Here is a 22,624-nt window from a genome sequence, read left to right as displayed (position 1 = left end):
CTAATATAATTTAATCACTTTTCTTTTCTTCTATTGTCACCATTTTCTTTTCATACCAAATTCATTATTGAAACATTCTCACATTCCAATTATAAGGGGTAAAAACTAGTAGCGTAACAAAGTATGTAATTGCAGTTGTGGGAGCTCCCCATGCTCTGCTGATTTATTTACATTTGCATTTTTATTATTATTAAATCTATTTAAAATTTTTGTTTGCATTTTCTAGATCAAATGTGCTGATATTGCAAGCAGGTTTATATCCATTTCCTTAAGTTGAATATGTCTTTCCTCAGAGTAATGCATTTGTCTACCTGTTCATTATCTGGTAGAGAATATAAATACCTGTTGAGTCTGGCGGTTTTAGGAGGATCCAAGGGTATAATTCCCTGTCTAAGTATCCCGCATAACTGTGAAAGACATGTCTGTGTTGCATGCAAGTATTTAGCCCAGGAAGTGTTGAGTTATTCCAAAATGCCCTCTGAAATCATGATACATATCCCTTCTCTCAAGTACTTTGAGTTGCGGTCCTGTGTTATTACTGTTACAGGTGACACAGTTCTAGAACAAGAAACCCTGTCAACTCACAGTGCTGCAAATGCCCATCTTAAGTGAAAGTTTCATTTTTCAACTTTCAGAAATGTTAGTATTCTGCACCATTGCTTTGGTTTGGTTTCTTATAGGTAATCCATTGTTTAAAAATTGGAATCGCTAGTTGTTGGGCTGATGAGAAATTCTGGCATACTCATTTTAATACAGTAAAGTACTTCAGTATGAATTTATCTTGTCCAGTATGAAGTGTCTGCTTCTGCAAGTGCAGGATAGTAGCCTGGTCATGCATCCTGGTATGTATCAGTGCCAGGAGTGTGGGGCTGGCCCCGCTAGCCTTTGGAACATGGCAGGGCTTGAGCACTGTCCCTCTATGACAGCACGAGAGAACTGGTGTTCATAAGGTCATATTGGCCAAGCTCATACTGGCTTCACAAAGCTGCTGTTTCTCCTCAGTACTCACGGTATGGTTGACACAGTTATTTTTCTGGTTACTCCATGCTACCAGCACCCCATCCCTACAGCTAGGAGCATAATGAAAAAATAAGGCTTGAAAGCATTTATCAAATTCCTGCTTATTTACCAATTACCCACCTACTGCTGTTCTCTGGATGAGAAATGGCAGGAAAAAAAAAAAAAAGGACCAAATAAATTACTAAGAAAATAGTGTATAAGTTAATTGAATCATTTGTGTCATGAGCATTGCTTTACCAGCTTGAGTGTCAGCCCACCAGTAGTCCTTCTCGGAGGTCACAGGATGCACCAGAGCCTGACTCCTGAGAAGACTTCCTGCCCAAACCAGTAACATATGCTGCTGGTTTTCTGGTTTCTCCTTGGTTTTGCAATCCATGTGCCTTTTCTGAATAAAACATGAATCACTTCAATGACTTCCCCAAACTCCATCAAACCCTCAGTCCAGATTTTGGCCTTTGCAAGGTTTTCTAGTGCTCTACTGCTTTATGTGTATTACTGGCACAGCACAAGGACTTAACTACACAGTGTATGCTTCCTCAATGGGCTGGGTTATCTTCCCAGTCCTTTTCTATTTGACCCTTCTACACTGAGCTGAATATTCTCTGATACAATTTTTTATAGATTCTTTTTAAAGTTACCTATCTCAAGAGGAATATATGACTCCAAGTGATTGTAACAATAGTTTAGAGCTTCTTTGAAAACTTTTCCGAAAAGAAAGTGCATGTGAAGTTACATGTGGTTTTCAACATGACATTACATTGCCGTCATTAAAAGGTAATGGTGTGAGCAAGATGCAAGTCCTCATTTGGACTCCTACTGAAATTTGTCACGACTTTTTATAATCAGTTGTATCTCTGCATCTTGGCTCTGCACTTCAAAACCAGTTCTCATCACCCATCTGGAGTGTTTCTTTTGGCCACTGCTAAGAGGCGCTTAATGCATTGAGCACACTGTCATGAGTTGAAGTTTGGCAGCTTATAGAGAAAGAAACTCTGGCTCTAACTTCTTGGTCCTTTGTGCCAAAAGTTGTAGCCAGGACATCTTCTTAGATGTACATAATACCAGTTGGGTCCTCAACAGTTTTGCGAACTGCTGCCTTTCCTATTCCTCTTATTATGCTCTCAGCATGAATCCTCGTTCTCAGTGTGCAGAGGGACACACACGTTGCTCCTCACTGAATAATTAGTAATATAGAAATTGAATGTATTGCCCTTGCTAAAAACCACATTGGTCTCCAAGATGCCAACCAAAGAACTTATGGTACATTTGAAACACACTTTAATTGTGGGTTTAAATCCATAGCAATGCATTCGAAAATTGGGATGAATGGAGTCTTGTATTTAACAGTCTCTTTCTCACTCTTTCTTTCTCTCTCTCCCTTTTTAATATATGTGTGTAACAGGCATTCGCCAAAAGTGGTGAAAGCAGCATCTCAGGTCCTCAATAGTATGTGGCAGTACAGAGACCTGAGAAGTCTCTACAAGAAGGTAAGGCCTGGGTTTTTTCTAAATTTACCATCTTTCATACGGTTACCCAAATTTGGAGGCTGAGAGAATTTATACCAAAACATTTATGTGAACTGGAAATTTACCTAGAGTTTAAAATTTCAGATACTTGGATCTATGAGTTTTTCTCTCATCTCTACTTTTAACATAGAAATACCTTTTTAAAATATGTGTGGTGGTGAAAAGGGGATGTGAATCTGATTTTCAAAAAAATTAATACAAAAAGTACTGGATCTGACAGCCCTGGAGAATTAAGTCCTCTGTTCATAGAACAAACTTATGCAAGCTCTCCTACTGTACCTTTCCTTCTTACACCTCCCCACCCTGTCCTGAGGAGGTTACCACATTTCCAGCACTTCAGCTCCCAAATTTCCTCATGAGATTGTAAACAAGAGTATCTGAAGGAGTGGTGCTTAGGGACCGGTTACATGTGGAGCTGAGCTGAAACTTGATAGCTTCACTTCCAATCTGCTGGCAGACAGTGGCATCATATACTTGGCTTTCAGTCTATGGAGTCTGTAGTACCATACCATTCCCACAGGCCTGCTAACCTCTTAAAAATGAATAACAATACAGTACTATAATCCTGTGAAATAACATCCTGTATAGCTTTAAGAACATAAGTGTCTACTTAGTAAATGACAACTTTTAAAGTAATTGTTGCTGAATATTTCCAAACTGAATTACACTCCGTGTGAGTATTACCCTGCAGATTTAGTTCTCAAAGTTCGTCTTGCTGCATGGAATTTCACAGCTGATCTAATTGATATTTGTATTTGTAATATCAGTAAAGAGAGCTAAGACTTCATATGGCACAAAAGTTCAGGTCCTAGTTAAGGCTGAGGCATAAGAATGGTGAAGGAGGGAAGTTCACAGCAGCATAGTCTGTGCTGTATGTATTTTGCACAAGAAAAGAATTTAGTTACATGAAATGTATGCACGAAGTCTCAAAACTGGCAGAAGCTGACCTTCTGTTGAAAATGCTGTTCTTTTGTGTGCCTCATCCCTGTTTGTGTCAAGTGTGAGGAGTAAGGAAGACGATTATTGAGTCTCTCCCATTGTTCACTTCCAGTATTTTCAATCAACCTTGGCAGCCCTAGGGATACCATATGCGAAGATGTTCCAAGTAACAAGCTGGTACTCAACTGTCCCATTAAGAGGTGGGAACAAACATGAGCTAGAGTAGGTTTTTCTTGACACGAGGCAGTCACACACTGAAAGTGTGCATAGCCTGGCTTCTGTGCATGTGGGTGGCTGCACTGTAGAGGCTGAACTTTATTGCACCATAATCTCTTAGAGGTTCTTACAATGTCTGGCTCAGTTCCAACCTTCTGTCTGTATGTATATGCTGTGATGGAAAAGCAGTTTCTGGGGTTGTTCCATGCATGAGGTGATCTATATGCTGTATGGCTTCTGAGTATACTGCTATGTAAGGGACATTCTGTTGGCTGCCAGCGCGAATGCCTGATAATGTACTTACATCCTAAGCGTGCTCGGGTACTAAGTACCTTGCATGCCTAAAAGAACATTTTCTGCAGCCACAAATACATAGTTGTGGTATGGAAAATAGGGCAGGCTAGCCTTTGAGGTGGCTTCCAGGACACTCACAGCAGACAGATTGCCTACATTGTCAGGAAGTATTTTATTAATCTCTGTATGGGCTAATTCCTACAGGCTTCACAAAACCTTAAACTGAAGGTCAGTCTCTACTACATATTCATTATATGCCATTACATATGCTGCTAAAGCATTGTATAAATATGGTTTCTTTTCATCAAAGTGTTCAGATAGTTAATTTAAGATACTCCTTTTTTGTTAAAAGTCATAAAGTAATCTTTATAAAATCCATAATATTTATTAAACTTGCTGGTAGTAGGCTGACTGTTGTGCTGGCTGTCTGGGTTTCACCACTGTTGGGAAAATAATGTTTTTATCATAAGAAAATTAGAAAAGTTTGCATTATACTAGTAATCAGCTCATTATGTAATATAAAGATACTGGGTCAATGCAATCTTTACTTTCTCCCATTAAAATACATATGCTTGTAAAAACAAGTGAACATACAGTTGATAGTATAATGTGATCTGCACTTTGCAGTCTCTTGCACTTGCACAGCCTTTTTTGAAGTGCTGGTAAATCCCATTGTATAACCATCAGCAATTTCTGCCTATGTACTAAAGTACCTATACAATTACTGTCAAAGAATTGGTGGCCTACAGAGAAGCACAATTTTGTATTGTAATACAAGGAAATTACAGGCATCACATCGCTTGTAAGAAAAAGTAGCAGCACTTACCTTCCTTACTGTTTGAGAAACAGTGTAACCAAATAGTTTGAATTGTGGTATATTTTAGAGCTACATGTTTGCAGTAGAGTAAGAAAGAAGAGAGAAAAAGAAGTAGTATGCTTTCTATTAATGGAGAAAGAAGGCAATAGATGTTTACTGCTGATACAGCAGTAGTATATTTAGTCCAAATATGACTACATCAGCAAAACCATGAAAACCTTGTTCATTTTTCTAATTTTGCTCAACATTACAGGAATCATCCTATAGCTGGCAGAATATAAACTGCACTGACAGAAAGTCCATCCAGAGCTGGGAATTGGTGTGGTCACCTAATGACTTGTCACACCTGTGAAGGACCAAAAGCCCAGAAGCACATAGTCACCAATATCCCACTTAGAGCACTCCTTGATAAACTCCTGTCTGTGAGCGGAGAGAAGTGTGGGAATCAGAAACTAGTCCCCCACCTGCTGCCCGTAGCTCGGCTATACCCTAAGCAGGGTATATGCAATGCTTCCTGCCTGCTCCAATCCTATCATGGGTGAGCAAGCTCTTCAGCTTTAACTAAGGCTGTAACATTAATATGCCTATGGAGCGAAACCTAAATTAAGCATCCTGTAAGGACACTGTCAAAAATCAACTGTTGCATAAAAAGTAACCCAAATTTAACATATTTCAGGGTGCTTCCAGCTATGTTGCTTAAGAAGAATAGAGGTGTGCACAAATTTCATTGTGCTGCTCAGCGTCTGAGAGATAATTGCCTGTTTCTCTGGTCCATTCGAGGCCAAAAACTGCAGCAGCACCTGCAACGATTCGGTTAACTTCATTGACCAAATCAAGCAATATACCCTGTCTCAAGGTGGTAGTGTATCTGGCTAAGAATACAAACAGTATCTTTTGACAACACAAAAATGTAAGATCCTATCCATCTTTTTTTATCCTGAAAAATGCAAAATTATTCCACAAGTCAGTGAGGTAGAAAGCATAGAAAATTAAATCTGGTAAGCCACGTTAAGCTAGAGATACATGTGTTTCTGGAAAAAGAGTTTCAGGCTCGGTGTTGTGTTTAAAAATAAAGACCAGAGAGATGGACAGAACAAACCCTGCAAGCAATGTAGCTCCAACAGTCCAGAGCTCAGAGTTCTGGTACTCAGGAACTTCTCTGAAGTGGGCTGATCCTGTACCCAATGAAAGCAATGAGAAGGGCCTATTGATTTCATAGGTCCTTTCTGTAAGGCCTCCAAAGCAAGAGCTGGAACTTTTGCAGAAAATAGAACCTTACTGGGGAGACAGGCTAAGCAGTCTGCAGCATCCAGTGTGTTCTGGTATTCCCAAGATCCTATCAAAAATAACTGTTGAAGGTTTGTGTGTTACCTTTGTTCAGTTTGCTGGAACAGGAGCATTATGCCTATTTATTAATAGCTAGTACAACAGGAGTTACACTCTTTGAACTGTTGGTCTGTCCTTTCAAATAGCTTTTTATTTTCTAGAAAGCATGCTCAGCTTGAGACTAGTTTTTTCTGGCGCAGGAGAATGATGGGTAGACTCTAACTTCCTACAGCTTGAGTTGCAAACTCAAGGAAGAGGAGGGGGCATTGGCTTTGTTGTCTCAGTTTCCACTTGGAAAGCTCTGTAAGTCCACAATACCTTATGGACTATGTTTGCAGAGCGATGTCACTCTCCGTACGCTCCTCTGACAGGTACTATCCAGTACAGTAGGATTTCCAGTTCATAGCTGTGTTCTGGCTTTAGCAGGATGCATAGACTTGTTAGGCTGGGCTGGCATGGAAAAGGCACAGAAAGTCAGTGTTCAGATCTGTGAGTAAGGTGAGAGTGTTTACTGTCCTTTATAGGCTTATGCTTTGGGGAAAAAAGGATTTCACTCCCTGGTATGCTTAATTTGGCACTGTCCTAACACAGTCCACCAAGGAAAACTTAGAAAAAGGATAAATGTTTCCAATCCTAAAATTATAGGAAAAAAAAAAAAACCCTTGACAGACCAAGAGGAAGCAATTAATTCAGTCATCCCAGAAGTTTAATTTGCAGGTACTTCATCATGGAAAAGTACACAGGGAATAGTCTTTAGTATGATGAGCAATAGCTGAAATATTGAAATCTAAGCTGAAAACTTCCCACCAAGAGAAAAACAAGGTTCAGGTTCAGCCCCATAGAAACAGTGTTTAGATGATTTAGTGTGATTAATTTCTAAATACTGCTAAAGCTTAGCAAGAAAGAAGTGATCATCACAGTTTTTCATCAGTATATGAAATACTGTCTCCCAAAGAGTGACTTTAAAGTCATGTCATTTTCTAACTTCTTTGTTGTGTACAAATAAGACTTAGATTGCCATAAATGATCATTTGTCTGCCTCTGGTTTTGGGAGTCCATTCTGAAATACTTAAAATCTGATTTTCAAAAGTGCTTAATGGTTCCATAGTCCTGTGGGTGGGTCAGTGCCTCAGCACTTACGAAAAACAGGTAGGGGAGCTTATCCCACTTTTATCCCAGTGCATCAGACTCATGGTACACCCCACTTGTTCACCTATCTTGGTGACCTGTACAGTCAGTGGGAGAATTAAGTGCTGCTTACAGTCTCCAGTGAGAGGCACTGTCCCATTTGTGTTTAGCTACCTAAGCAAGGTGAAAGCAGCTACTGTGGTGATTCTTTAAATACACCTATGTCCAAGTGAGGAACACTGGACCCCACTCCAGTTTTTCGGATATTAGCTGGTTGAAGGTTGGGAGACACTTTGGAGACCACAGATGTGACTGTAGGAGAGCAGATTTCCATTAGCTGCTAAACTCTATTTCAATATTCAAGAAAATAAACAACTGCTCTTAAACACAGATAGCTTGTTAAATGACATGAGGAAATTTGAGCAAAAGGGTTGTGCTAAATGTTAACATGAAAGAAAATTTATTAGCTAAACCCTAGCTTCAATTAGCATTAAATGTGTGTAATATTAAAGAGCTGGCAGAACTGTCAGGAAGAGTATGTTTTCTATTAATTGGTTTGCTTTGCCTAACTATTTAGGCTCCATCAAAATATGTTGACATTCTATCATTATGTTTACACTTACTCTATCTTCCAGTATATGAGTAGAGATCACAATGAATTTGCAGAAATTATTTTTCTTTTCCATTTATTACCATAGGTTTCTGTTCTGCATGGAATAATAGAAATGTTTGTCCTATTCACCTGCCATATGAATAAAAATGCAACCAATTATTTGAAACCAGGGAGGCTGTTAAAGGCAGTTGTCCTTCAGTGTGTAGTGTGCCATTTACAACAGGGATACTATTGTGACAAGCTTTTAATGAAGTCAGAGTAGTCACTCTGAAGATGGCCTTGTCTGTCATTGGCTGGAAAAGATATTTAGAATTGCCCAAAGCCTTAGAAGCAGTTAAGTAAGTCAGGATCTAGAAGAGGACTGTCTCTTCATGTGACTTTCAGAATAATAAAATGATGACTTTGTGAGAAGGTCCTTTATTGCTAAATGTTCCATGAAAATTGCCGGCAATAAACTTCAAAACTCTAGTCAAGGAGTTTTAGAATCTAAAGTCCTTTCTTAAGTAAAATATACCTACTCACCCTTTAAAAATGTTAATTACATCGTGCTATCATGTAGACTTGGAACACATCATTTGGATTTTCTTCTGGAAAGGTTATCGTCAGTCAGACATCCCCCAAAAATATGCTGTCTTTAGGTTAAATTTGTCTAGTCAAAAAGTCTGTGCAGAACTTAAACCCTACATTAAGGATCTAAATTCCAAATCCAGAACATAATAGTTCCTCAAACAAGTGGCTTGATTTGAAGGAACTATTCATGTGCTCGGATTGTTCATAAGCATATGTATTTTGCAGTGCTGATCTTTCAGCGGGGCTTAATTTATTTCTATACAAATGGCAAAGCCTTTTTCAGATTAATATGTCACCCTTTTAGGAAAAGGATGGATTAATTTAAGGTAAACCCCCCACTGTAATATAAAACTAGATTGTCATTATAGAGAAGGCATTGTCTAGAGCCCATTTTTATATTAACTATGAAAATGCAAGTACCTGATTAATAAATGATTGACTGATTGATTGATTTATGGCAGTGGGCGGCCCCAAGCTTCAGTGTGACTGATGACAGAGGATTTTCACCAACCCACCACTCTGGGTCATGGCACGCTCAGCATACTCTCTCCCAGAGCCAAGAAACCAGAATCTATTCCCCAACCCAGGTATTCTGGCTGTCAGCTGACCAGTGTTGAATTGTTATGTTTCATGCATACTGAGATTTGTACCCAAAAGAGATCTACAGGAGACATTTTAATCAAAAGTAACAAAGCCTTACTAGAGTATATATTTTAAAATTATACAGTTTCATTTACTGAACCCTGTAGGTTCTAGATGGAAAGCGTCTCGCTTCACTTAGTAGAGCAGTCCCATTCATTTCAGCTGAGTGAAGAAGGTATGCAGAGTTGTGCTCTCTCTGAGGACGGCATATGCCAGAGAGAGGGGCAAATGCATTACATTCAGTTCCCTGACAAGCTTTCTAGCATTTCAGTAATCTCTCTGTTGATTGTCTGAACCTTTTGAACAGAAAGGCGGTTATTGATAAGCACTATGTTGCAATAGCAGATTAAATTTATCAAGCACTTTGCTTTATTTTCTGGCCCAATGGCATCTTTCAGAAAAAAAAAAACCAAACCAATAGCTGTGTAATTCAGTAAGAGGATCCCAGGTAAACTAGGATATCTATAGAAAAATCAGTGTGTCCGGGAGTTATTTAAATTCTTAAAATGCTAATTTTCAAAACCTCTATTACTAAGAACAATGGAAATTTCCTTCCGACATAAGTACAGTAGATGAGAATTAGCACAACTGGGCTTTTTTTTTATTAGAGGCACTATTTAATTTTAGGTACTAAAATTCCATTTCCTTAACCAAGTGTAGTCCTTTGTTTTCCTCCTAATGTTTTTTTCATAATAAAATGTGACTCTGTTGCAAAACCAAAATACCTTCTGCATATGCACAGCATTCAAGTAAATCCAGGTAGAAACCTATATATATATATATATGTCTGTGTATTATTTCTGATAATATACGTAGAGAAAGTAGGAATTTACATTTTTTTACTGGTTACACAGGACACAGTAGTTATGCTATTTCTTTCAGTGTATTTTTTTCCTACTAAATTTGCCTGGAAGAGAGAAGACATCAGAGAAGATCTCATTTTTAAATACTTTAGACATAAATATTTTTCAAGGTTAGGGTAAATGCTTTTAATCTCTAGCTAACAGGAATGTGATATTTAAAACGCCCAGCTTTTCATCATCTCATATATGACATTACTTTCTTTTGTTAAGCAGGAATTAAGCAAATTCCTAAATTGATTTTAAATAAATGAAATGTGGAAATTCTCTGTAGAATTAACATATTCAAGCCTTTTTAAAGCATCATCTGAGTAATGTTGGAAAGTAGAGATTCTATAACCAATATAGCAAAAGAAATTATAGTCTTCAAATATATACTTTCTCTCTCTTTTTTTTTTTGTTTCAATCTTTCTTGCCTAAAAACATGTTATTCATATTTAAGTGAGCATTTAAAATATGGTTTTTTTATCAAATGGCAATGCTGTTAAATACTTAATCGTAAAATTGTCATTGGTTTCAGTACCAAAGAAAAAGTTGGTATTACTGGTTTTTGTGTGTGTGTTTTCAATTATTATTAATTCTTCATTTTATGCTATGTATTAGTTTCCAGTGTTCATGTAAGATAGGTTTCCCAATGCACATGCAAATATGAAGTATTTCTTCATTTATTACCTTGTCCCTGCCCGCAGCAGGGGGGTTGGAACTAGATGATATTTAAGGTCCCTTCCAACGCAAACCATTCTATGATTCTATGATTCATTAAAGCAAAGGCATATTTTCTGTTCTGCAGGAAATAATAGGTAGTAGCTGCAAACCAAAGTATAATCTGTTAATTTTTTCACATTCTTTCTTAGGGCTTCTTCAGTGAGGAATAATACATTAGCCTGGAATTTTGTTTTTCTTTTTACCTTGATGCTACTTTCTCCAACACAGTTAGCACTAGGCTACCTCACTGTATAGTATAAACTTATCATTTAACTTACCTCCTCCTTTGTTTGCATATGCCTTCACAGGGATTGTTTTTTTAAAGAATCATTCAAAACTTTGTCAAGTAAATTTTAACATTTGTGGCTTTTTCATTCCCAGTTGCCTGCTTAAGCAATATCCTGTTTGCCTATACGATAGGAATTTACATACCATGAGCAAAATCATGAAGCCTAAACAGGAAATTGTGCAAATAAATTGAGCTGAGCTATACAAGTAAAAAACTTTCACATATGCAAAAGTATTCAGAAGTATTTACACATGGAAAAATTGTGTATAAACTATGCTTGAATTATTATTTTTTTTTTAAAGAGAGAAGAGGGAGAGAGATTTTCAGCATTTAGCATAACATATATTAAGTGTCTTCAACTAGCTATATTATCATTCTAAATCATTTGGCTAATTTTAAGAAGAACAGTTTAGGAAAAAAGACAATATTTATATCTAAAATATTACAAAATGTTAAGTCAAACAATGTTTTTCCAATTTTATTTTAATACAAATAATTATCACTGCACTTGTGCAGTCAAGTAGATCGTGTTCTCATTTTCTTAGCTTATCCATCATATCAAGTAATATTTTTCCTAGTTCCTTCTAACTCCCTTTGAGTTCGTTAAAAGTACCAGACAATACTAGAAAGAGAAGGGATTGCCATTATGTTGTTGCTGATTTTTTTATATTTTGCATGGTCTAAAGATGGTAGAAAATCTTTTGGAATCCATAATATTAATGTTCTTACATATATGACAGTGACAACACGATGCAGTATCAAAATTCGTGTTTCTGCATCAATTGTTAGAGGGAGATGTTTTCAAATGTTTTATGCTTCTGAATTCCATCATGTTTACTGTATAATAGACTTCATTTATTTTAATCATTTTGCATTTTACATTGTTAAATTCTTTATGATACTCTCAACAAAGGTTTATTTGCTGTGCAGTATCACCTACCATTCCTTTAGTCACGTTTCAGTTATTTCAGTATTTATATGTTTCTTTCTAAAACATATTCCATGTTTACTGTTGTATTTACAATATTAGCAGTAATCTCAGATACAGCCTGTGCTGAATTGAAGATTCAATACTGATGATAATATTTTCATAAGGACAGTCCTGCACAGCTGTAGCAAGACCTTGCCCATCCTTACACTATTTTGGTGCGGGCTTTTTTACTGAATGGTATCCAAAAAAATCAGATGTGATGACTAAGCTCAATTAAAGCCAAACTAATCACCCCACTCCTTGCAAATACCTGTATGTCTGTGTGATGATATATCAGCTTTTTTGCTGGTAAATGCGCATATATATTTATATGCATATATGTATATACATATATGTGCATATATGTATATATACACATGAATATGGGTGTGCGTATGTAATATGTACTCACGACACTGCATGGACCTTGGGGACACTGCCTTTAAGCATGATGCCTGAACAAGGAGAGCCTGGGAATACCTAAAGGAATAAACCTTAATGGTTTGAGCTATGAGCTTAGAAAATACCTGCAGCTGTGCTTGACTGTTGCTTTCCCCATGAGGGCCTTAAAGTCATGATAGTGCGTTCCTTTAACATTCAGCATTGTAGCTAGCGGTAATTCAACAACCAGACTTAGCAGTAATTCTTCTAAATCATCAGTAAGAGGTGTGTGGAAGCTGACACCATTCTCATCCGAAACCTGCTAGACTCAAGAGGTGCTAAACAAGAAGGAAAGGCATCAAAGTTTGTCCAAACAGTTCTCTAGGATAAGCCATACATATATATGATGCTAAAGCATCCTTAGCATTGATAGTGAGTCTCATGGTAAGCTCTAGCTAACTTACGTGGGAACCACTGGGTATTTTTCACTTCAAAACCAAAGTCCATTTTAAGGTTACTAAGTACAGATTCAGAAGAGAGAAGTTTAATCTCATAGTTGTGTAAAGTCTGTCTCTAAAGTACTCCACCTTTTGAACTTCTCTGAAGAAAAGAAAATCTGAAATGCAGCCCAGGAGTCAGTATCTTTGACTTAGAGCCTTCTTTCTGAAGGGAATTGTATAACTGAAGTTTCTGAAATATCCTTAGGGTAGAGATATGAGTAGGCATCCAGAATCTGGAGGGTTATGCATAAGTGGAAGGTCACATCTGCAGAATTTTTCTTCTCAAAAGTACAGTTCCTCAGAATAAGATTGGATTTTAATACTTGAATGCAAAGTAGATACCTAAGAAAATTATCTGCATGTCCTTTGGGACTGGGTACATTTTTAGTCCACTTAAATAATGTATTAAAATTTTTAAAACAAATATAAATAACATTAATTAATGGCAAACAAAGTTTATCTTGGTTCAGATACACAATACTGAAAAGAATCCAAAAGTCTTTCTAAAGACTTTCAAAAGTCTTAAAGATACATGCTCAGAGAAACCATTTTTAATTCTTGTCAATCTTTTTCTCCAAAATTCATTCAAGGAACATGATCTGTACCATTCAGAACTAAATATCATTTTTAGTTAACTTGTATGCTTGATGTTTGCATATCTAGGTTCAGAAACAGATAAAAGCACATGTGTAGTAAAGAGTATGGGTGAGAAACTTGGTTTCTCCCAACAAACTTGATCTGGTATGTTGGATGACTACTTATAGTTTTGCAAATTAATCAGATCAGTAGAACTTCTACTAGTAGTAATAGCACATGCAAGAAGCACAGAGGGGATGGAAATGAAATTAAATTTGTTATTATGGTAATCAAAGCATGTTTTCTTTTCAGAGGTGAATAGTGTAACTGTGTTGATCTGATGCATAACACTGGGCATCTTTTGCTGATGCTCCTCTGTGGTGCTGTACTTACACTGCCATTCTCCTCGTTCCTCTGGGATTAATAGTGTTCATTTAGCGTGGCCAGTACATGTAAATTCAATCGAAGTTCAATGAAATCTTAAGCTGGTGCATCAATATCCTGCTTTCAGTTCTTTGATGTTCTTACATGATCTAATAATGGGTGGGGAAAAAAATGCTGGGAGGTCCTTCTCATTTCTTCCCTCTTTGCTTTCTAAAACTGCTAAGAGAATTCAAAAATGGCCTAAACATGCCTGCCATTTCAGACTCGAAGAAAAAAATCTTGTGTTTTGCAAGATGTCTCTTTTGTAGTATGTGTGCTTTGTTCTGAATTGTTTTACTTCATTTACTAGCTGATACATTTCATCTTGATAAAAGATAGATTCTTCCTGCAGAAAGTAGAAATTAAAATTTTCACTGGCAGTTTCTAAAATGTTTTTATTACTTTTAAATTTACAAAGTGCTTTTAGAGAAAGTTGTGGTTCCTCTAAAATGAGAGGTGTAGGTTTTGGTGCAATAGTGTGTTCCTGTTGGAGTTAACAATACTAAAGCTCTTATTTACCGAATAAGAAACTCTTAAAGGTATTCAAAAAAGAATATACATTTCTCATCATTAATGTCTAAATGTATTGGTAAACTACATGTTCAAAGCAGCATATCCGTAAAACTCACACAGCTTAGCAATAATCACTGGGATCTCTGAGTCTTTAGTTTAAGTGTATTTGTGCAAGAACTTTCAACCTAAAACCAAGGACAGCATGATTCGTCAGGCAGCTGCACATTTGAATAAATTGATCCCCAGTTTTCAGCCACATTGCCACTCTTCAGGAAGCACGAAGTCCTAATGGCTCTTGATCACAGTTGGCATCATCAGTTGTACCATGTTCTTCACCATAGGAGACAACAGTGGAAATTTTATTCTGATAATGATTTTTTCTTGTTTTACGTTCACAGGTATAATCGAAGAGTTGTATTTTATGATTTAATGCATGCAAAGTAAGAGGTATTGATTGGTTTCTAGTCTTTGTAAGGACAGTAGTCTTAAGAAACTGACCCTGAGCATAAAGTAGTATTTGTCCTACCCCCGAGATTTTGTGGCCAAGAGCCAGAGTTTGCATTTCTAGGGCATAAATGTGCTAAGATAAGGGCATAAACACGTTAAGATAGGTGAAATTGCATTACTGGAATGAAAATGACAACACAAGTCAAAAATTACTGTAAACACTTTCTTGGATGCAAGGTTTTTTGTGCATACAAGATACAAGCAAAAATAATTCTTTGTGATTCTGACAATTTAAATTATAGCTTATATACCTTATGCAGGGGAAAATAGGAGAAGATTAGAAATTCTAGCTGAAGGGCCAAATACTGCCTTCATTTCTTCTAAAATATATTAAAAAAAATTTATTTCTGTTTAAGAGGCAAAGTGATGCTTTGAAAAATGAATTTATTTCATTTTATTGCAGTGTTTTGAAAGGTTTATTATTTAGCTGCATATAACCTCAGCAAAATGAATAATGAACTCTGCTGTATCTGAAGTCTTGTCCTTCATGCTTTGCCTCACATACGATTCCCTTTTCTTATAGCTATTTTATTCATCAGATTAGATCTTGTCATCTTTGCAATTCGCACAACAGGAAATCAATAATTAATTATGGACAGGTAAAGCAATGCCTCAGTGATTTCCTGAAGCATCCCAGAGTTGCGCTATATAAAATGACCGGGGATAGTTACCTAGCTGTTTCTCACTCGGATAGATTTGGCAAGCAATTAGCATCTCTCTCTCTTATTGTGTGTCTCTTCATAGCTAAAATCAAAGGATGAGATGTAAAATTATGGTAGAAGATACGTGATTAGAAAATGATAACACTGCACACAAAAAAAAAAGCATTTGAAGAAGAGAAAACTGGCCAAGGCCATCTGTGGTATTTTGAAAGAAAAAAAATGGATGATACTCTCAGAAGAATATAGTACCTCAGGCTCTGCGATGACAAGAGGAAAACAGGGAGAGAAAATATTCCAAATGATTTTGGGGTGGAATGCTGACAATAGTAGAATAATGGCTTTGCTTTCAGAGGAGCTGAGATGGAGGCTAGGAGGTACACATCTTGTTTCGAAAAGAATGAGTTTAACGACTGATTCTGAAAATGTCACTTTAAAGAGCCTACAGAAAACTTAATAATCCTCAGCCAGTGCCAGACAGTTTTGCTGTGGTTAATGACTGTTTGACTAGGAGCCCTTCGTTAAGCCTCCTGCTGCCCTAAATACATATTTCTCTTTCAGCTTCTTAAGCAAATGAACTTCTGCTGTGTCTGCAATGCAGAAACGGTCACTTAGAAGTAAAAGCCATTTGTACTCTGAAATTCAGAGTAAAAAGGACAGGCGTGGTGATGAGCCCACCGTTCATCATCAGAAAGGAAACTGAAGGGGTGCGTGTGTGTATCTCACAGCTGTGCCGGCCGGGGAGCGGCGAGGCAGCCCCCCCAGCGTCAGGCACTGAGGCAGGGGCTGAGAGGCCCTGGGAGAGGCGGCTGCTGCAGCGGCAGCTCTGCTGCCCAGCTGGCTTGGTCCTTCCCTGCCTGCTCAGCCACCGCTGCTCTTTGCCTTGGCTCAAGTGATGGCACTGCTCCTGGTGCTCTCAGCACTCGGGGGTCTCCGTCCTCTCCCCTCGGTTATATCTCTTCAAGGGAGGAGCGAGTGGTCTTCATCCCAGTGGCCTTCATCCCAGGCTCGCACAGGGGCAGGTGTCGTACTCCCAATGTAACCTGTAGCCAGTAAGTAACTGGCATCATTATCAGAAGGCATGGGAAACAGACTGTATTTTCCTTCAACCACTTCAGCTAAGTGGCTGTACTGTGAGCAACTCCTGCACCTTTATCCAAATTATTATAATATTTTTAAATTCCCCAAACTTGAATGATTTCTCTGCTTTAAGTAATTTTCTGGCTTTCATAAGCTGTGGAAATAAGACTATAAACATAAATACTAAAATCCTCAAATTAAGATGAGCTGCAGTGATCCATGTCTTCACTTTGTTGATTTTGAGGGCCTGGCTTGTAACTGTTCGGGAGAGGAGGGGAAACAGGACAATTGGAGTCAGCAGCCCTTTGTCTTTTGAAGCCACTGATTTCCACTTGCGGACTTAATGTAGAATTAATTTGAAGGATTTAACCCAAACCGCAACGACTGCTGTGTAAGCTGTGAGAATGCCAAGATGTTCCAGACTTAATCCCTACTCTGCTGTTCAACAATGTATCTTGAGTTCCTGCTTTGTAAGCAAAAGACAAAATCCTAGGAGTAAAAATGTCAATATTCTGCTTATGATTGTTTGTAGCTTAGCTAATGTCAGTAAAAAAACATCGGTGAAATAGCTTTATTCAGAATACATCATAAAGCAGATCAATGCCCAGGAGTTCTCTGCTGGTTTTGAGTTTTCCTGGAAACAATGCAAGGAAATCCAGAAAGGACAATCCTTTCAGGAATTGTTTACTGATAATAGGATTTGGCACTGTAAATTCAAAGAAAAAATGAAAGAACACCTTTATTTTTAATATAGATAGTTTATCTAAAACTACTTGTTCTGGTTTTCAAATGTGTTTCTAGAGTTGCTGAAGTTGTTAAGAATTTAGTTGAAATCCGTCTTCCAAAGTAAACATGCTTCAAGCAGAAAGGCAGGGGCTTTTTTAGAGAACAGCCATCTCTCTATGTGTCCTTCAGCAGCTGACAGCTCCTTGTCAGCTACTTTGGTGGGACGCAGGCAGCAGTCCTGCTGGAAAACTCAGTTTTCGGGGTGGGGGGTGGTTTGGCCTCGTTGCCGTGGGGCTGGCAGAGGGAGAGAAGTCAGGCTCGGTATCTCTGTTGAGAAGCACTGGGAAATGTATTTATTCTTCCTTTTGTATTTAAAGAAAATAATATGATCCCGGGTTGTAAAGCCTAATGATAAAAGTGTGGTAGTTGGTGAACATTTAAACCACATTATTTCAAAAATCCCCTTTAAGACCTCTGTGAGATACGTATGTGGATCACCCCAACCTTGTTACCATTTTCTTTTTCTCACCGCAGTCAAGTCACGCGCGTAACTTTCATATGTCAATGTATGTAGATAATTTGATCCAGTTCTAATTTCTGTTATGTCTTATTAGTGTTGTGACAACAAATTCCCAGTGAAGAATTGCCCAGACCTGTGTAAGTCTGATGAGCCTTGACTTAATTCACATCAGATTTATCTTTTACTCTAGATAGTGTCACACTGGTGCACACCAGTCAGGATGTTTCATTTAACCTGACAGCAGTGCTTCAGCTTGCGAAAGATGCAACACCAGCAGCTCAGAGCACTGTCTGGCTGAGTTTCAAAGCAAGTAGATCCTGCGTTACGTTCTTACAGGCACTTTGCCTTGTTGCTGTGTCACCTACTTGTAACACGGTGGTGGGTCTAGTTACCGAATCCTGCAAGTGGTTGCCTATCAAAACTTCACATTTCTACAGCTTATTACCATTACAGGAGCAGTTATTATTACAATTAATTCCTGGAACCAGTAAAATGCTGGCTTACAGATAAGGAAGTAGAATGACAAAACAAGTCTGGTCCTGTGTGCTTCAAGTCATTTGGAAAAATGTCTATTAAGTCACAAGAGGATCGGGCCTGAAGCAAGAAGTAGCATGCTGGAGAGTTTGTAAACTTGAGGGAGGCAGGACACAACAGTATCTGTAGTTTCTCAGGTTTTAGCTGTTACTGGATTTATTGCATCATTTTTGGTTTTTTTCCCTAGTGGGATTTCTCTGCTTCCGAGAAGTTGCTCTCTCTCTTCCTGACAATGTTGGACATCAGTGGCCAGGAGTCAGGGCAGACTATGCTCTGCAGCATGGAAAGATAGTCATGTGCGTGCAGCCACAGTACAGTTTTTCTAAACCACTCAGGGCTTTTTAGGCCAGTGTCTTCTGAGCAGCTGATCAGCATAATCAGTCAGAGGGTAGGGCTTGTGCTTATTTTGGCTGTGTGGCTGTTAGTATGTGAGCTGATGTAAGGTTTCCTTCTGAGCAGATGCCATGAGGTCACCCAGGCTGGTCACCTCAATGTATCTGGTCCCCTGTCTTTCTCTCTTGTCTCTGAATTCTTCACGCAGGAGCCCTGGTTTCCTGTTGTGTCCACATGGTGTCAGTTCCCATCAGGGCTTAATTTCATTCAGTCCTCATAGTGTTACTGTACAACAAGGAAGAAAATGGTGTGTCTGATATCACCCGCTCCCGCAAATCAGCTCCTCAAGTCAAGGACTCCCGCTACCAGAGAGTTCTGAAACTTTGAAATTCTCGCAAACACAATAGAAAAGTGCTTTCTGTTTTCCCCTATATTTTAAACACAAAAAGAATAATGTGGTAAACCTAAATTATATTTTCATAAGATACCTATGCAATAGGTTTTTGGCACAGTAAGTTTAGTCACCCTGACAAAATAATTATTTCCCGTGGGCCTGAAGAAAATTACTTATTTTCAAAATGACTTAAAGTTGAGCAGTGACCTGTTCACTCCTTAAACCCAGTAAAAGGTGATCAGTGAGACTGCAATACCACTTTTTTTTTCTTCAGTGGTTATCCAACCCCCGCCCCAAATCTAATCCCTGCAGCTTTCGCAAGAACGTATCTTTGGAAACACATCACTGCCAATCAAGCTTTAATGTTTGGACTTTATGGAGTATAAATGAGGGAGAATACATACATTCATTACAGTGAAAATACAGAGAAATGCCCAGTAGAAGATACCTTGGAAGAGACAATTAGGACGTATAATGGTATTTCTGTACTCTGGTTGTTCTGTGCCCTCCTGTAGTGTGCAGTTGCCACCTATTAATTAATTGCTGCCAGTTAACAAATGCATCCATTCTGTAACAGAATAACATTGAATTTCTTTCCGATCTTTCAGATCTTTTTATCTTACTCTTCCTCTCCTAGATCACGTTTGTAGTTGGTAAATTGGTTTCTGAAATGCAGTCTCACACACTTTGCTTTTGAGTTAGCTTTCTTCTCTGCAGGACACTGCTATATACTGTACCTTTAAGTACCCAAATCAATTTAATTAAATTTCATTACAGGCACTAGAGCTGAAACAAACTAATGGAAGCAGCCATCATGTCAGGTGGTATTTATCTCGGCATTAAATTGAAAATACTCCCTTTAGGCTCTTAAAAATTAGTTTCAATATTTAACGCTAATAGCTTTTGGAATTGTTGATGGGCATAGTTTTAATGAATATGTTACAAACTGTTTACCTTTGCAAGGGAAGAAGCTTGTTCCTTGCGGCACAGGAGAGTTAGAGACAGATGACTTAAAAGTATTAGGGCTTTGAAATACTGTGAGGTCTGGGAGCTGCCCGTAAGGCGGTTGATATTCTGCAGAACAAAACTGGTACCACACGCTCTTCTTGTAGAATCCGTGGAACTGTGCAGATGACGGGGATTTATTTCATCCACTTCCCATCAGAGCCAGGGTCCACGTATTAATGTAAACAATACAGTGGAACAGAGAACAGGAGTAAAGGTTTAGAGTAAGATTCAGGTCACTTTTTTCCTGACCCACATGCCAGGGATGTGAGGGAAGCAAGAGTGCAAAAGGAGAGTGTGCCTGGCCATGCAGGCATCCAGATCCACAAAGCCTTTTCACAAGGCATTTCTGAATGCACTATGTAAACGTGGCTGATGTCTTCTCCTTTTGCAGGCAGACAGTAATAAATAGTCTGTTCCTTCTCCTTTTATCAGATCTAGAGTCTGTCCTCTTGGTATCTTCCTCGTCAGCTCTCTGTTTAAAAGAAAATAAATGATCAGAAAACTATTAACAGAGTGAATTATAGAGAGTCACCTTTCTGGTAAGAACTTCTGACCCCAGAGAAGGAGGAAGAAGGGAACCATTTTTCTTCGGCAGGATAAGGGCAGGGGCTTCTCACGTGTTTCTTACTTCATTTTTATACTAGAGAAGTCACTGTGCAAGTTATTATTAACAGGAGCTGTAAAAATAACAAGTATGTTATTTACAGTCTTGATGCCTGGATAAGATTATTGGACTTAAGCTATTCATTATGATTATAGCTATAAACGATTAGTTCTTAAAATATATGCTTTATATATATACATATTATATATAATATATATGTGTATAGATGTGTATATATTTTTTTCTTTTAAACTTAGGACTGAGATACATGCACGTTTATACAAATGCATTATGTAAGGAGTACAGACACTCAGAATCTGTAATTAGGTGTCACCTCTGTCTATCCTAATTGACTCATAACAATTCCCTCTGCATCAGTATGAGTATCTTCTGTCCTTCTGCGGTTTTCAAAAGAGAGAGGTGTCACAGTCTTGCTGAGTTCTGTTTCTTAAAAGTTTAGTGGAAGAGGGATTATGCCTTCAGTGCAAGACTGGGAAAACTCTGTGTTACTGATTTAGATTTAAAAATAAGCAGTGATAAAGACAGTTAAAATCTTTCAGTACTTTAAGACATTTGAAATACTGTCATTTAATAAGAGCACTAACCAAAAGTCAATTTATTTACTCATGATACTTTCAAAGTATTTCTAATATCCTTTTAAAAATGTAAAGTACATTATTTTGGATTATTGGATTATATTATGGTACAGGAACAAAACATGAATGATTTAAACTCCTTTTATTTCTGAGCTAGCTGTTTCCAGTGTTTGTATTACTTTGGTTCTTTCTTTTAAATACATCACCATTACCACAGTTTTAAATAGAAGGTATAGGATTTCCTTCTGTACATCTTGGAGAAAAATGCAACAAGGAAATGCATTGATTCTTTCTCTCTCAGTTACAATAATTTTGATAATGCTGGGGCTTCCCCATCTACTTACTCCAAAATTTCCTTATAAGATAGGAATGATTTAAAGCAAAAACTGATTTTCACCATGAAAACAAGCAGTCTTATGATTTGAAAATATTTTCAGGGCCAGAATGCCATTTGCAATGTGAAAATAGAGGCACAGAAAAAGAAAGAACTATTAAACAAATAGCCTAAAAAGTTGTTCAGTGTTTTCATAACTTGAGTCTTTCTGAAATGTGTTATTTTACAGAACTTTCTGCATTTTAATTTTTCTCCTGGTGTGTCAGTACAGTCAGCACATTGTATCCTGCACCGCTAAGAACATTTGCCACCCAGTGGCAGGAAAAAGATAGTAGCCTACTTCTACATACATAGTGAAAACACTAGAGGAAAATACTCTGTACTTAAAACTGAATGGCTTTTCCACTGACTGCTGTTGCAACGTTTGATGTTGCAGGATGGATGGTCACAGTATCACTTTGTAGCTTCATCTTCAACAATAGAAAGGGATCGGCAAAGACCGTACTCTTCATCACGCACGCCCTCCATCTCTCCCGTGCGCATGTCTCCTAACAACCGCTCAGGTAAGACCAAGGCTTTCAGGACTGCAGTAAAGACAGAGGTAATCCATCACTGTCATTTTCCTTCTTTAAGCAGTGTCACTGGCATACGGATTTGTGGTGGAAGGGCACAAAATATATTCTTTAGTCTTAGCTAAATTATCTGTTCAAAACAGGAATTATGGGAGGTTTATTAACACCTTGTAAAGTTTTACAACGGAAAGAATATTCCATAACTTTTTGTCACCAATTCTCATGCAGTGTTTTGCTGATGGGGATTACCTGACTACAACTTAGGGCAATGGTGTCCTTTTGTAGCATGAGGAAATTCTGTTACTCACTTTGCTAGTCATGAAAACCACTAAGTTGTTTATGATGACTCTGCACACTTAGCAGAAGTTGAAGGATCTACATTATTTTTTTGTCAGCTTTTATTCTGATTACATGTGTATGTATACGTAAGTGTGCATACACATGCATAT

The 22,624-nt window shown here is 37.9% G+C and overlaps 1 protein-coding gene across 7 annotated transcripts in view; it reads left to right on the top strand.

Moving 5' to 3' along the window:
• Positions 1–22,624, top strand: part of CTNND2 (catenin delta 2) — a 692,458-nt gene that overhangs the window by 652,934 nt on the left and 16,900 nt on the right. For 5 of the 7 annotated variants that reach the window (XM_075744820.1, XM_075744816.1, XM_075744822.1 and 2 more), the window contains 3 exons: positions 2,423–2,507; positions 8,911–9,036; positions 22,040–22,166. In XM_075744820.1, coding sequence (XP_075600935.1) covers positions 2,423–2,507; positions 8,911–9,036; positions 22,040–22,166 — 338 coding nt within the window. The remainder of the gene's footprint in view (positions 1–2,422; positions 2,508–8,910; positions 9,037–22,039; positions 22,167–22,624) is intronic. The other 2 variants (XM_075744821.1, XM_075744818.1) reach the window with 1 other exon arrangement.

Source organism: Balearica regulorum, chromosome 2, assembly GCF_011004875.1.
Source record: "Balearica regulorum gibbericeps isolate bBalReg1 chromosome 2, bBalReg1.pri, whole genome shotgun sequence".
NCBI lineage: Eukaryota > Metazoa > Chordata > Aves > Gruiformes > Gruidae > Balearica > Balearica regulorum.
This window is presented reverse-complemented; position numbering and strand designations above follow the sequence as displayed.